General features: G+C 39.5%; 1 protein-coding gene across 1 annotated transcript in view; it reads left to right on the top strand.

Moving 5' to 3' along the window:
- LOC132985197 (1-phosphatidylinositol 4,5-bisphosphate phosphodiesterase beta-4-like) overlaps positions 1 to 16,982 on the top strand; it is a 66,621-nt gene that overhangs the window by 18,821 nt on the left and 30,818 nt on the right. Inside the window, exon 4 of the mRNA XM_061052442.1 lies at positions 14,782 to 14,879. Coding sequence (XP_060908425.1) covers positions 14,796 to 14,879 — 84 coding nt within the window. The 5' untranslated portion in view covers positions 14,782 to 14,795. The remainder of the gene's footprint in view (positions 1 to 14,781; positions 14,880 to 16,982) is intronic.

Genomic DNA, 16,982 nt, shown 5'->3' with positions numbered 1-16,982 from the left:
GTGTGTGTGTGTGTGTGTGTGTGTGTGTGTGTGTGTGTGTGTGTGTGTGTGTGTGTGTGTGTGTGTGTGTGTGTGTGTGTGTGTGTGTGTGTGTGTGTGTGTGCGTGCGTGCGTGCGTGCGTGCGTGCGTGCGTGCGTGCGTGCGTGCGTGCGTGCGTGCGTGCGTGCGTGCGTGCGTGCGTGCGTGTGGCCAGGGTATGTAATGATGGGGATAGATGGTCTCTGTTTAGGTATGTGAGTGTTCTCTGGTAAGACCTGAGGGGTGGTAGGTTTGGGTGGGCTACACAGTCCTTCTGTCTCTATAAATACCCAGTATCCCATTCAAAGCTAAAATTTGATTGTTTGTATGTCCATGGTGCATGTGTGTGTGCATCTTTTATGATGCCACTGCAGCCAGGCAAGCTAGAGGCTATTACTGGCCAGCAAGGTTGCTATGGAGACCAATGGTGTCAGAGCAGAGCAACATCTGTGATGTGTTTGTCAAGAAAGGTTTTCCTCTTTCTGTTTTTATCTTCTCTGTTCCTCTGTCAGTCTAGTGGTTAAAACTCTTCGCCTGGGAAAGACCTGATGAAAAACCTCCAGTCTCTCATAGTTAGTGTTTTCAAATATTAGTAAACACAACACTTGAATGTTGAACCGATTTAAAAGCTGTTATTTCTTGGCCAATTGTTCAGCTGCTCTGTGCTCAATCATGCTCACAGTAGGCCCTCAGGGTAAGTCAGTCAGCGGGGACTTGGGGACTCTTTCACTGGGCTTACGCCAGTGGAAAGCACACATTCTGGGGAAGCATTTAACCCCTGCCCCTGTCCTATCCCCTTCCTGCACCCACTCTCCAAAGCTCCCCTCTCTATATGGACATGTTCTATTTCCACTGCTCCTTTCTCCTGGCTGCCTTATCGTCAGCTCAGCAGGGCACAAATTCTCTTTTAATAGGTACTTATTTGGGCAATAGGAGAAATCCCATAGTTTTGAGTAACTTCTACTCCCTCCCACTGTCCTCCCCCTTGCCCAGTTCTCCTTATCGTAAAATCTTAAGCTTCTGTTTGTTACTTATTTTCCTTTTCTTCTTTGCTGGGTAATCCCACACACCCCATGTTTCCCTTTGAGAGGGATATCAGTCAGGAGAATCAATGAAATGCTGCTATTTCAGCAATTTACATTCTCTAATATGGAGATTGCCAGTGTAGTGAAGTTTGGAGTATCATTCATTATAAATTAATAAGCAACTGTTTGATCATCTTAAGGCACTGTGTCAGGGATACTACAAATTATTTTCATATCCAGCAAAACCGTACATTTAAAGTGGAGTGCGATAAGCTAGGGGAAAATTTAATCCTCTCCAAATGATTTACATAGGTGTCTAAATAACTTCACATAGGTCAATCGGAATATGTTGTGTGAAAGTATGTGTGTGTGTGTGTGTGTGTGTGTGTGTGTGTGTGTGTGTGTGTGTGTGTGTGTGTGTGTGTGTGTGTGTGTCTGTGTGTGTGTGTGTGTGTGTGTGTGTGTGTGTGTGTGTGTGTGTGTGTGTGTGTGTGTGTGTGTGTGTGTGTGTGTCCTCCATATCTTTGACCATGTTTGGGCAAACCTGGCCAACGAAGGTCTCCTGTAGTGAATGTGTGGCTGGGCAAACTGAACCTTTGAACTCTTAATCTGGTCTAAATGAGACCGTCACACACGGTACAGACCAGCACAGGGTTTGTGATGTAACATATTAATTTTGGGATAATTTGGTATTTTCACTCTGCAGGCACCCCTCTGCAAAGGCCAGTTATCTAACTTCCATTCTAAAATTAACTGGCTTGTGCAGCTTGCCCTGAACCCACCTTCATCACCTCGAAGTGAAACATCAGTCCATTTACTCTATGATTAGACTAAGCCTATATTAGATTCTGGCTGTGTCCTCACATGCCTCCTGGAATAGTATACCACTGATTTTAAATGTTACCTCTTGAGGAAGAGCTTTGACCAAATAAAGTTGAACTCTTAGAAAGGTGTGATTGATTTAGTTGTCATCAGTCTGATGGATCATAATGTGCTGTTTACTCAGACTCCTCAGTTTGATCAACATCCCTTCTCTGTGCTATTTTTTCTAATATTTCTATATCATGGTTTTTACACACACTGTTAAAAATCAAGTCTTTTAATGCAAATATTCCAGTGTATTGTCCTTTTTATTAACCACACATGGATGCATCACCTCATGAAATATGTATTTTACATATTCAATTTGGTGGCTTAATATACAAATATGCATCTCTGTGCAAGCACTGAGGTTTTCTAGTCAGGCTTTGTAGGACTCATCTTTCCCAAAACAAAGCGGCTTAGAACAGCAATGTTGCAGGGATTCCCAGAGTTACATTAAATCTTTTATGCATTACAATTCCCTGCCTTAAGGTTTATTTGTATTTTTCAGTTTTCCTGTTCTTACCAACTAAAAATACATTTTGCTCTGGTTAATTACGAATTAAAGTAGTGCAGCTACAGTTCTGCCCTCTGTTTATAGATGACAGGCAAGGTTTCGACCACAGAGCTGTGTCCCAGTCACAGGGTTCAGTTAAGTGTGCTAATGCGTCAGCCTGGCCCCTCCACCTCATTACATTCAGGGAACTCCCTGACTAAGTGCCTTTTTAAACAGTCACACATAAACAAATATTCATACACACACAAAGTCAAACATGCAGTGCTCTAAATAACTCTGATTAAGATAGTAGATAATCTGGGGATAGCCCTTACCCCTCTCTCTTACCTCCTTTGCTTTAATCCTTCTGAATCTGCACACACATATACAGACACACACACACTTCATTTTACAGAGGCTTTAGGCCCTTATTTATTAGGTCTATGCTCTGTCCATTAGGCCATGTGTTAAATTCTTTGTGTAACTGAATTTGGCAGAGGCTAGAAGTGGATGACTATATATAGAACTCTTGAGTATGGTTGTGGGTTTTATGATCTCATTTACATCCACATCTGCTGTTCAGTAGGGATGAACCCTGGAGACTGACCTAGCAAAGCACTTGTGTTTTGTCATGAGGGAGATCCTAACTGCTGCAATTGAATTTTGGAAAAATTAGTTCTTATTGACATGCATGCACATGTTTTGTGTGATACTTGTGTGTTGTTAGTGCTTGTGTGTGCGCATATGTTTTGTCGGACCGCAGTTGGCCACTGTCAGTATGTGGGACTAAAAGACATCCCAGGCTCAAGTTAATTATGTAACCCAGGGCCAGGGGTGTGATGGTGATCCTCAACTATAAAAGGCAAAGAAAAGCACCGAAAGGGTCATTCGGCTTGGAAAAAGACATTCTTCCCTTCAACAGCATATTACTTCCTCCACAACAATCTCATAGAAACAAACATTGATACAGATTTTTGTGCATGTAACCAAAGAAAGGCTTATGTCAGCCAGAGGACAGTAGAAAGTTTGTTTTCTTTTGTCAAATAAATAGCAATTACTTTATATCACCCCAACAATTCTGCACAAATGGAGCATATTCTCCATTAATGTGGGATCAGAAACTTTTAAAGTGCATATATGTTTCAAAATAAAACTTTGTTGTCCACTAAAGACAAGAGAGGCAAACTTTTAGTTTTTCTTAAGAGTTACTCGACCTATAAATATTACACACAATATATGAGAGTTCAATTAGAATTCTTAATTGGACGAAAAAAATAGTTTTTATGTTGCACATTTTGTGTTTAGGACAAAATAATACTTAGTGTAGCGACATATAGTAATTAAGGGTATAAACGATATGGGATTTGAGTCAGTATTTGACACATATGCACCTGAAACTACCCAAATTCATTGACACAATCTATTGTTATGACTATTTCCAGCTTCATTAGAGCAGCTGTTTGAGAAGGGACTGTGGAAATGTATTAACATTCAGACAGATGTAAATGTACCCGAGTTGAAAGGCTAATTTTCATCGAGTAGTAAAAGGAAAATACAGATATATAGGATACAAATTGAGTAGAGATAATATCCAATGTAGAACATGATAAAGTTACCGTTGGGTAAGTACGGCATCAGTGTTGACGTTGTTTGGTGAGGGAGAGCAGGGTAGCTACGAAGAGCTGCACTGAGAAGCTAAAACACAGCTTCTCAGCTAACACCTCCTCAGTTTGGAGAGGCATGACATCAGGACATCACCAACTACAGGAGACCCTCCCCCACCCTGAAGGTAAGAATGGACTGGCCGAAGACCCGAACAGCTTCTACTTCAGGTTTTCACAACCACCCCATCAACACCACCCAGACACTCTGACTTTGCTATACCTGCTCCCCCTGCCCCTGTGTCTGTGTTCATGAAGTCCTTCAAGAGACTGCTGTGGAACAACCTAAGGGACATCACAGGACCCCTGCTGGAACCCCTGCAGTTTGCCTACCCGGCAAACAAGTCGGTGGATGAATGCACTACATCCTGAGTCACCTCAGCTCCCTGGGGACCTATTCACGGATTCTGTTAATAGACTTCAGCTCAGCGTTCAACACCATCCTCCTTGATATTCTCCACTACAAACTGACCCAGCTCACCTTGACACCTGGACAACCAGCACTGGCACCCCCCAGGGGTGTGTTCTCTCCCCACTGCTCCCTGACTGCACCTCATGATACCCTTCTATGAAACTCCTGAAGTTTGAAGACATGGTGGTGTCCGTGGTGAACGGATTACACAGGCATCGGTCTCATCAAGGACAGTGATTGCCAATAATTATACATTTATACATTTGGCCAATCCACTTATGGACAATCATATGATTATTCATTGCATACACTCCTGTTAGTGCGGGACTTGATCAAGTTTTAACTTAGTATTTCAGGTCGTTACTAACACATTGTTTGGATTCCACAGTCCCTATTCCTTACAGATAGTGACCTGGCCCAGAAATTTTATTCCGCCAACTCCATCAGGTTTACTCATGAAGGAACCAGAGGCCGAGTGGCCTGAAACAATAACAAACTTAAACATACTTGGGTCAACACAAGGTGGCATGCTGCATTATGTCAGTTGAGTCAAGGCATGCTAAAGACAGTGAAATCAGAGGTCTCCCACAGTTCACACACAGCTATATACTTGCAGGATCTCCATCCTTGTTCAGCTAAGTACATGTTTACTCAGCGATGTCTTTCCCCGCTTACAGCACCCTGCTGTTTAATGACTCAATGAAAAATGAAAACAGATGCAGGTTATAGTAGCATTGATTTCACTGCCATATGTGCTGTTTGCTACAAGAACAGAGGTCTCTAAGGTGTTGTATAACACTGAGACTCTTATTGAATTAAAGATTGCTTTAATTCAGTGCAAACAGTAGCAATTTTATGATATTTGTCTGTGACTCACAGCCTGAGTGTTGTGTGACTGACGTGTGCAAACTATGGGCGAGCAGGAAGCCTTCTGCTAACTGGATTCTATCTGATAGGGCAGAGTTTAATCCAATTCATGGTAATGCAATTTTAACAGCCAGAGCCAGAAAGCTGTAGTCTGTCTACAGTCTTGAAATCAATGTCGCCTAAAGGCAACCTGTTGAAGTTTCCTTCCAGGATATTGTGCGCGTGCTTGTCGTTTTTTGTGTGTGTGTGGATCCTGGTTGGACGTTATCATGCCAGAGGCCATAGCAATGGCTATGTAACTAAGGCAGGTGACTTGAGGTGTTTTTTTTCATCCTTGCTCATCCTCTTTATGGGTATGCTGGAAACATGAGATAATATCTTAAACATGATTCAATATAATGCAATCAAAAATCACTGTAAAATAACTACTATCATGAAGCTTTAATTCAGTTTTTATTGTGTGTATCAATTGGACAGAACAGCACATTTTGAGTCTTAATTTTTGGCATAATCATGATGGGTTGATTACACATTTTTATCTGGATTTCCCAGTAATAGCATAATACCGTTTAATACAACAACCCAGCACAAACTATGAGCTCAGACTTCTACGTCATATTTACGTTCAAAATGTCAACGTACAATTGTAAAATTGTGATGTTAAACAGTGTACAGTACAACATAACCGCTGTTGCTTACCTTATCATGAAGCTCTTCACTGTTTTTTTCTGCAGGATTTGCTTCCCTCTGGCCTCTAGGCTTCTCCTCATTTCCTCCTCAACCCCCCCCCCCCCCCCCCCCCCCCGGATTGGTGCAAGTAGAAAAACTAATATGACATGTTGCTAAGACTTTAAAATGAGACTTGTCTTTGGTATTTCAGTGTAATGCAGCAGGCAGGGGGCAGATGTGTTAAGGTGTAGTGTAGATAAGGGATGTCCTTTGAAGATAAATAATGTAGGCAAAGTGTTCAACTTGTAGAGGAAACTAACAACAAGTGACTCTGTGGTTACACTTATAAATAATTTGCACACTTTTTTGTGTGGCTGCTATGACATTATAATATAATATAAAATAATATAATAAAATGTGTGACACCAATGCAACAAAATAGATATCTGAAGATATTTCTACAATTGTACATGCCCATCAAAACCTCGCTCTTTTTAACTCTATTTAATTTGTCTGTCATTCCAAATTGTCCTCAAAACTGCTTTTGAGCTTCTCATACATTGGATCAATTTAATTCAAACATGGTGTAATGCAGCAGAAATATCAAATTTTACATTGTAGAAAACAATGCTACCTTACTTTGCATTTTAAAGATTTTATATTATACATTTTCCCCAACCACCACTGGCTTGTTTACATGCAAAAGCAGTAGCAGCTCTAATCCAAGCTACCCCCCCAAATGTCTGTGCTCTTCACCATATCTCAAAGGTTGAGCCCAGCCATCCTCCCGAGGAAACTCATTTCCGCCGCTTGTAAGCGTGATCTTTTTCTTTTGGTCACTATCCTTATCTCAGGACCATAGGTGAGGGTTAGAACGAACAATGACTGGTCTTCATCTCGAAGAAGTCCAGTGACCGCAATACTGCAGATGCTGTACCTCAACTTTCAAAGACTGGTCTGTCCCTAGTGGTGAGACAAAAAGGATTGATGGTTTACTTGAAGGAGCTGCATAAAAAACAGTAAAGATGGTTGACAGGTTGCATATGGTTGAAGATGGACGTTTTGTGTTACACAAGAAAAATGTTTTGGTATTTTTTGTTGCAGCTTTAGGTCTCAAAATGCTCCACTAAGAAAACATTTAAGGCTTATCTAGTTCCATGTTTTTATCATTGCTCAGTAGTTTTCTGCCTTTTGTTTGTAAAAACACAGGAGCAGTATATGGCGTGTCCTCACTTTCATGCCCCTGCGGCCGGAAGACAAGACAAATATCCTCGACAAACAGATAAGACTTAATGACAGTCATGTTTACAGGGTAGATTAGACACCCGGATGCAGCCTTGAGACAGTAATGTGATTGTACTGCATTCATGTGCAGTAAAACATAATAGTATGTAGTCCAAGCAAGTTTGGAGCGTAAAGACCATGCTAGAATGTATCACACCCGCTTGTACAAATATTGCTCCTGCTTTTGTTTTTTTTGTTGCTCAAAACTATCATAACAGGTTTAGTTTGGAGCAGTGGCTCAGTTTACAATTATGATAATACAATTGTAATAATTTTAACAACCCCTCATCCTGTTGACGCTTCTTTAAATTGCTTGAATCTGAGGCAAATGAAAAAAAATCAAATCAGACAATTTGTGTTGTTGATATTGTTTTCTTTTTTATAGAACAAATCAAATAGACAATAAGGAAGTTCTGTTTGAATTGTGTACGCTTTTTATCATGCATGTAGGAGCAACGTCAGTCAGCTTGTAGAAGAACATTTAAACAGAATAGTATTTTAGATGGAGACGTGACCAGCATGTGAATATAGTAATCACGGAATGTTACTATTTCATTTAGACTTCATTTCAAGGTTTTGATATACTCTACTTTTCAATATAAAACAGAAGTTTTACTCGGAATATTGCTACTGACTTTCACCGTTAATCTTTCTGTGCAAAGGCCCTAATACTCTCAAGCATGTTTGATATCTAGGATTGAAGATCTGAATGATTTCAAAAGTATTACAGAGCAGCACCACAGACGCAAATAAGTTGGAAGTCTGCAGGGTAACTCAGCTGCCAATAGTGTTTCAAAACGCCTAGAGCTTAGGCTAATGAAAGCTAGCATGCTAATGATGATTGATATTTATACTTTCAGAAATCGTGATTAGTTTCTCAAAAAAAAGTGAATGTTGACTGCATTTCTTTACATTTACTCCTCTGTAACATCAAACTAAATAAACCACAGTAAATCAAGCGAGATCATGTTAGGTAGCAAGTGCTCACTGTTGCACACATGGTAAATCCTGATAATATCCTGCAGTGTGAGATGCTAAATTTTTCTGAATTCTTGTTGATAACTTGTTTAAAAGAATCAGTGAGGTTTATTCGTATTAGCTTGTTTAACTTGAGTTTAGTATAAGGTAGGATTTTAAAGTACCAGTCTCAACCAGACAAAGTTGCTGTTTTTATAATGACTCACAAATAATCTCTGTAGGCATTGGACCAGAATTTAGAATCAGGAGTGATTTGATTTTCATTAGTACTTCTAGTAGTATCATCCACCAATATTTCTGTGGGCATAAACTGTAATAATCCACCTCCATTCTTGCTTCTCAAATTGCTAGTCAGGCTGTAAAACAAGGCAACACATGGAAAAGGAGGTCATGGCTGGAAGTCCTTTCTCACTACCTACTGGCTCCTGAAGCTCTAAAAAGTTGGTGTTTAGCACGCACCCTGAGGCATCAGCAGACCAAATTGATGGGTTCTGAGTTTGCAAAATGACCAATACAAAGCAAATAATCTGAAGTGATAGATGGCGATACAGACTCAATATGCACCTAAGCGACTAGTTAACTCTGTAAGAGGGGGGAAATACACTTTACAACTCTTGTTAAGCAAGGTCATACAGTTTATATTCTCAGATCATAAAGATTATCAAGACATTTTTGGAGCAACCTAGATCAAAGACTGACACTTTTACTGGGATTTTTCAGCCAAGCCATACATGGTCAAACCCAGAGCACCTTGGCAATCACTGTCAGGGTGCATGATGAAGACCATTGTATGTGAAACATTTATCATGAGCTTTAACTCTGACCAGCTGTTCAAGAGAAGGTACAACACTGAGCAAATGAACCTGTTTTTCTTGCCTCTGCTCTGAGACTAAGAAAACATTAGAGGTAAATTATGTTGAACTGGAATTTGAATTATTTTAATAGTTGAAGTAAGGGCATAAATGGAGGGAAGGGGGGGGGGGCTCATCAGTTTGATTGATCACTGCTCGTCTATTTGTTATGTATCAGGGTTCACTTCGCCTTATTTACTGGTGAATGTATGATGTATTTACAGTACTGCATATTCATACTGCAGTTTGTTCTGGCTATCATCCCAGTCAAGGAAACATCCAAAGTATGAGAAAAGTGATGAGTAATAGTCATGATAAGGTCTTGATTTATCATTAAGTGGTTTATGTATAATGGTGAGTTTTATTGTAATGGCAATGTTGATTCAATCATTAACCTTTATTTATACTGGAGAGATTATGGAGTTGAACACTCATCAATGCCATAAAGTCAGTTACTAAATCAAATAAAAAACAGAGAGCAGAGAAATAAAAGGTAATTTAAGCCTTAAAAATTTGAATTATTTTCACAAAACTGACAATTTAAAAGCAAAATAAAAAGATACAGGTATTTAAGAAAGAGGCTTAGGGGGGCAATTTTCTTTCTGTAGTCCATGAAACTCAGTTTAGGTTTCTCAGAGTCTGAGTCGGGAGTCATCTAATTAATTGGAATATTAAGATCTTTAGAACTTGTGATTGTAGATTATTCTATGATATTTCAGAAATGTAGTTCATTTATAGGCATTTTAAGATCCTCATGTCTATTAGCTGAATGTCTTTCGCGCAGTATGGTCCAAAACAATTGCTCAGACGGGTTAGATAAGGTGAAATCTCAAATGAATGCATGATGATGGTAACACAAAAACATCAGGTGATGATTTGTTCTGTTAGATCAAATGAGGCATGAAAGTGAGTCTGACTTACAAGCCTGTTTTCTCTCTCAGTTTTCAGAGTTTCACTCTGTTGGGCAGAGTTGCAAAACATGTTGTTTGTAATGTTTGAGCCCTTTTAATCCCCAACAGGTATTAAGTTAAGGAGAGCTTTGGTTCATGTGCCCGCCTCGTCAGATATGTCTCACTGCATGTGTGTTGTTCACCCTCGTCCATTTCAGCGTGTCCCCAGTCAACCCTTCCACCACTGGCTGACTGATGTAGCAGTAGCCTAATTTTAGTTTATGAGGTGTGGGACCGCTGGGTGTTACCCTAGCTGCCATTTTAGATGAGGAGGCTGGGAACAGTGTGCCTCACGAGGCTCCTATCTATCGTAATTATCTCATTGTCAGGGGTTGGACAGGGGGCTCGGACCTCACTCGCTTCCTTCAGCTTCCCTCGGCTCCTCACGTGCACACTCACACGTCCAGGAGCACACGCCCGGTGTGGGCGCTGCCATGGCCTTACAGAACCTCTGCATGCATTGCTCCTATTGGACAGATTTCGTTTCGAAAAATGTTATCTAATGCATACTGTTGAGAGTGGAAAGATCTAGGCTACCACAGGACAGCACAACCCAATTAGTCCAAATTAGCCATGTGAGTGTTCTATCTGAATCATTTAGAATCTGATTAAGATTATGAATATTATCATCTTCATCGACAGACTCAGGAGTCCAATAAAAACAATATTCCTAATTCTACTAAATTCCTAAATATTCATAGTTAATCATTTCTCTCAGAATTGATTTAGTGTTATTTGCTAATCTACGCAGGGTGCAGCACATCTACACTCGCCTTCTCTCTGTGGGTTGTGTTTTTGGCGCTCTGCCTGGTTTCAGTTCTTAATCTCCACAGGAAGTGTGCATCTGTGTTTTCATTCCCCTGACAGGATGTGTGTGTCTGTGTTGTGGTCCCCTGGTAGGATGTCACAGATGGAGGAGGGCTGGGTTTGATGGTGTTCGATCCTTTTTCATATATAACCGGGTGCATTGACCCTGGCCTCTACCCTTGTGACACTTCAACATTCTGCAGAATTGATGTAGTGATATGTTTTCTTAGTAACTTCTAGGATTTCACAGTATTTAGATTGAGCGTTGCCATTTTGATAATCAAAATCTAAAGCAGGATCTGTGATTCTCAGTATGATTTGAAAGATGATGCAGCATAATTTACCAAGAGCTCGAGGCTGTACTTAAGAAGATATCCTGGTCACTGCAGGGATGACAGAGACAAAATTTTAACAAGATCAACAGATGTGGGAAATCCTCCTGCTTCCTTTAGTCATGGGTGTGTAAATGTTACTTTCACCTCGAGGTTAAAGAAATGTAACTGTATTATTGTAACAAATTCGTTTGCATGCAGAAACATTTTTGTTTTTGCCCTTATTCTGAAAAAGACACACTGCTGAGCTTGTATCTCGACACATTAAGATAAACAATCCTCTTATATGCTGTTAACATGCAGATCTGCAATCTGTGATTAGTTGGTTTGTCCAAGGGCGGAAACGATTCCTTGAATCAATCGAGTACTTCGATTTCTAAAAAGCCTCGAGGCTTACAGCGCACTGCCGCAAGCCACAAAATACTTACGATATGGATTTTACATAGGCTTATTTATGTGCTCTTGTTTTATTTCAGCAGAGCATGAGCATCTGTGTTGTTTCAGACAAACCATAAAGACTTCTACCTAAAGAAGTTACAACTGTTTCTTTGTCTTATACCATATTCTTCACTTATATATACACTAATATATTTCTCTGAAACATGCTTTGCTTTGCCAATGCCTGCTGTGCTTGATTTGATTGAGAAGCTAGAAGATTATATATGTATTGATTTCACATCTCTATTACATCAGGCATATTTTGGATTATTAACAGTATTATTTTATTATTTAATGCACTGTGTCCCTGAAGATGAACAAAATAATACATTGTCATATCCATAATATAAATTAACTGTGCAAACGAAGGTGAATAGATATGCTCTTCAGTGTAAATTACAAAACAAATCAAGTTTAATCATGATCATACAATCTGAAGTCGAAATCCAATAGTTGATTTGAAGAATAATGACATCCCTAATCAAGAGTCATTATATCTTAATGAATCTGCACACTGGGGTGGGATTAGCTCTCAGGCGCTCCTGAGTAATCATCGAGCCATTTTGATTCTCTGTATTTTTTCTAAGAACATGCTCCTGACATCTGAAAAGCCTCTCTTCGTCTGCATTTGTCATGCCGGGTGCCCACGCTGCTTGTAGTTTTCTGTAATGTCTGCTTTTGATGTTGTTTCTGATCTGTGATCCCAACATCAAAAGCAGACATCCACCCTGCTGCCCCCCCTCCGCTCCACCATGTCACAAACAGCTGTCTACCTAGTCCATCTCTCCCTGCCCACAACTGTTCTGTTTTATCTCTACACTTCTTATTTCAGCCTCTCAGCTCTCTTTTCCATCTCTCTCTTTCTCTCTCGCTCTCTCTCCCCCCCCCCCCCCCTTTGCCTCCTCTCTCTGGCCTTATATCTTCATTTGCATTCTGTGCTTTTATTTTCTCTAGCCTCTCTCTTATCTGTCTCTTGCCTTTAATCTCTTTCTCTCTTCCAGCATCTCGAACACTCTGTAACTATTTCTCACTGCTTCTGTATCAACCATTCTCTATCTACCACGTTTTCTTCCTGTTGATCAACTTCCACTTTGATTATTGCTGGGAGGAAAATGGATTGTTTCTGCATGTACTTTAATGTTAGATAGTAAATATCTGCATCTACTGCAAGGTCCTTGTACATGCAGGCAAGTACACACCCACTCATGTAGCCTAAACTGCAATATACTTTTCACCAATAAAACTTGTTGAATATATATATATATTATATTAGATATATATATATTATATACTCATATGTCATTGAAAATGATCACACCTTCATGACACCTTTGCAGCATTATCTACAGTACATTGCAAAATCTCCTATTGGGAAGGATATTGTTTTTGTTACATGGGATTTTCTTTACATTAGAGCGTGTGCCCTCTGTGATTATTATTGTAACCCTAAAGACTAAAAAAACTCCTTATCACATCTCACAGTATTCCCATAATGACTTAATACCGTCTGAGCTCCCAGACTATACATAGGCTGTCATGTTCTCAGTTTTGCCTGACACATTTGCAGCTGACGTCAAGAGAGCCTATATTTGGGTGGTGTTATCAACAATATAACAGTTTCCTGAAAAGACCCCCTTCCCTCCCTGAGCTGGATATCTTGTGTGATGCTGCACGTGCAGGTGTGGCACATGAACCAAGCCTGACTAGTTTTTTTTTTGTGTGTGAAAGTACGGTGCAAATTCAGGCTCTCTGCTAGATTCTAAGTAATGGAAATGTCTAACCTCAGATGCTTTGTGACTGTCAGATACACTCATCCTGTGTGTTTAAGCATTATCCAGAAGTTACTCAATTTATGTTAGGTATAGGCCTGCATGCTATGAGAAAAATAATCAATGTGCAATTACATTGTTAAATATAGAAATTATTTACAGTGTGATAAATAAATATTGAGTCCAAATAATGTGTAACTCAGTGTTTTAACACTATGGTGTGTCTCACTCCATATCTGTGTGTGCAACTTGTTCTTCCTGAATCCAAAATTAATCTAAAAAGCAAATTTTCTCACAACTTTAAAGTGCTGCTGTTGTGCCAGTAACTGCATTATCAAACGATTGCAATACAGAGCCTTGTAAAAGATTTTTATAACCACACAGATTGATTTGTTTTCCTTTTTTAAAAAACATGAATGTTTCTGCGCATTAGTCGAAGGCTAGCCCATAATCTTGTCTAGACTTTGTTTAAAATCGCTGTCTATTAAAAAATCCTATATCTGCTGAGAGAATGTCTGCACTGCTTAATGTTTGACAACTGGATATATTCCAAAGGAATATACAAGTATGCACATCAATAGGTGACAGTCAAGTAATAAAAGCCTCTGAGAAGAGGCAAATGTAACCATGGACTTCTTCTCAATTCGGTTTGTCAAATGTTAAAGTTAGGTGTAAAAATGTACGAAATTTAAACTCTGTGCTGTGCTGCAGTTTATTTGTTTGTAGAGGGGTCTTGAAGTTTAGCCAACAAAAAGTTGGCTAAAGGTTTTACTGTCTCCCCTTGAATGTTGTCACCCAAACACTAGTACAGTGGATCCCAATAAAACATTTTGTGTTGTTGATTATACATGCTCATTGTTTTAGTTTAAAACATAGCAGTTTTCTATCATTTGGATCAAGTTTTTGTCCGAAACATTTGAAGGATTATAATGTTCTAATCAGGATTTGTTTGTGGCCAGTGATCAGGATATACACACTTGAAAATTGAAGTACTGGATCTGTTCTCACTTTTATTCTTAATAATCTGAGTTCTACTCGTGTGTTTGAACTATTAATATCCCCCAAATCCTACATATCTGATCTTGTTCATTTGTACCTGGTTTGTTGTTCATTTATTCTACCTCTCAGGAGAAGATTTTTTAGGATGCTCCCCTAGAGGGCCTTGTACAGTAACAATGCTCAGTGAATTAAGCATCTTCTTTGGACTACAAGACAGAGGAAGACCGTTGTAGTGCATATAATATACTGAAACAAACAATCCCTCCTTGAAACCTCTATGATCCTTCACACCTGGTTGTTGCAGTGCTTTAACTAGTACATTTTTGTCTGTTTTTTCTCTCTCTTCTCCCTTGTTTGTCTCAGGTTTGTGAGCAGCCATGACTAAGTCCTACGAGTTCAACTGGCAGAAGCACCTGCCTGAATTCATGCAGGAAGGCGCCTCCTTCGACAGGTTTGATGAGGTAAAAATGAAGTATGTCTTGTGAGGTATCTACACTGAAAGAAATAATTATGTGAATGTGAAAACAAACAGAATGGTAACCTGTTTATGGTATATTTATTATTATTATTATTAGTAGTATATGTAGAATGGAATTTACAATCCTTGATGTACACATGAAGGTTTAGCTCTGCACGGAGTTTGACTTTGTCTATAACCTTGTTGACAAAGAGGAAGGTCTTTGCTCTGTCCCATTATCGTCTTTAACGCTTAATGATTGTCCCCGGGTCGGTCATTAGCATGCACACTCACAAACACAAAAACACACATCACCTAGCGAAGGTGTTTCCTTTGACCTAATTAATTATTATTGTAGTGAGACATGTAGGTGTAGAGAAGCCATGTTGATCAGCCTCATTCCGAGAAGTAAGCATGGCGACTGCTTGTCTGCAGCAAGTCCACTGAGAATTAAAAAAAAAATAGTGTCCGTGTGAGATCTCAGAGAGAGATCATATTTCTTGTTTTTAATAGACTATTATTGATTTGATGGCATGTATTCCCTAATCTTGATTGATTATTATATGTTTCGTATGATTGAAATCAGTAGAAAATGTGTAAGGATTACTACATCATATGACCACACAGTTAAAGTGCAAAAGACAAAAAACACCAACAGATCAAAACTATGCTGTAACAAGATCATAACAAAATACAAACTGTAAAAATTTAACAAAATAGGATTAAACTATTGCTCAGTTTCTGCCACAAACCAGTTTTTGCTTTTATTTCCAGTAGCAATATCACTTAGACCAAAATGACACATCATCATCATCATTATCAAACATCCCTTTATAAGCTCAGTATATTTGTTTTCTGTATACTGTATACTTATACGTATACATACATGACCCCATGTTCATCCTTCTCTCCTTTTGCCCACGTTTCCTCTGACTAACTTAATCAGGACACTTAGCTAGGACATTAGCTGAGCAAAAGCAAAGTGTGTCACACACATGCCAGGCGGCACACACACAAGGATACGATCGGATACAGTCGCCTTGCACACATCAGGAAATCCCCTCAGTCCTCTCCGTTTATGCGGGCAACCATGGGCGGGAGGAGGATCCCTCTAAGGCAGAGGAGAAAAACTGGAGAGAGTGTAGGGAAAAGCATTGTCAAATCCACGGCCGTGTCAAAGAGAGCTGAGAAACTGGGCCGGCATGCCTCTGAAGAGACTCCTCAGTGTGTTGCTGCTGTGAATATGAGCCAGGCCGAGGCAGGACAGGGTTAGGACTGGCCTGAATCTTAATAAGGTCGACCTGTGTCAGTCGCCTTAAAGGCTCAAATTAGATGTCACATGGGAGATACCACTACCCCCTTAAAACTGCAATTAATGATTTAATCATATCATTCATGTTATTAATCACTTATATTGATTGATATTTGTTCAGTATGGACTCTGTCTAATCAGTTTACAAAGATATATTCTGACTGAAGCACAATCTTTGTGTATGTGAGCTAGTGGATAGCTTTAGCTCTGTTGCATGGCAAATACATCGCCTGCAGGGGACATCTGCTTCGATTGACATAAGCTGGGTCCACCCACAGTCACACACATGCTCTTTATAATTACCTCTGATACACATACACACAATAATGCTAAACAGCACGGATCTCTTACACAAAACATTCTCCACTGAGTGACACCCCATAGAGTAACAGATGGTTGAGACAGGTGATGTGCACGTGTGTGTTTGTGTATTCCTGCATTGTTTTTGTGCAATTCAAAGCATTTTAAGGGACTTCTATCAATGCAGGAATCTCTAAATGCGACATATAGTACTTATTTCTCTTTAGAAAATAAACATTTGAAACATATTGTCTCTGCAGGGGCATTTTGGAGTACCAATGGATGATGTTACAGTTTTACTTAAATACAAACAGTTGTGTTATAACTAGATTTTCCCCTCATGCATTCTGATTTTGGTTTTACTTTTTCTTAATTTTTGGCTGACCCTAATTAAAGTGTCATGTGACTTCTTTACCTCTTCTGTTTAGCCCAACATATGTGGAGCACAGTGGAAGAACCTTAATATGCTCTATAAATTACCAATAATGCATCAGT

The sequence above is a fragment of the Labrus mixtus genome, chromosome 12, assembly GCF_963584025.1.
Source record: "Labrus mixtus chromosome 12, fLabMix1.1, whole genome shotgun sequence".
Lineage (NCBI taxonomy): Eukaryota > Metazoa > Chordata > Actinopteri > Labriformes > Labridae > Labrus > Labrus mixtus.
Note: the sequence above shows the minus strand (reverse complement) of the source record. Positions and strands in the feature narration are given on the sequence as shown.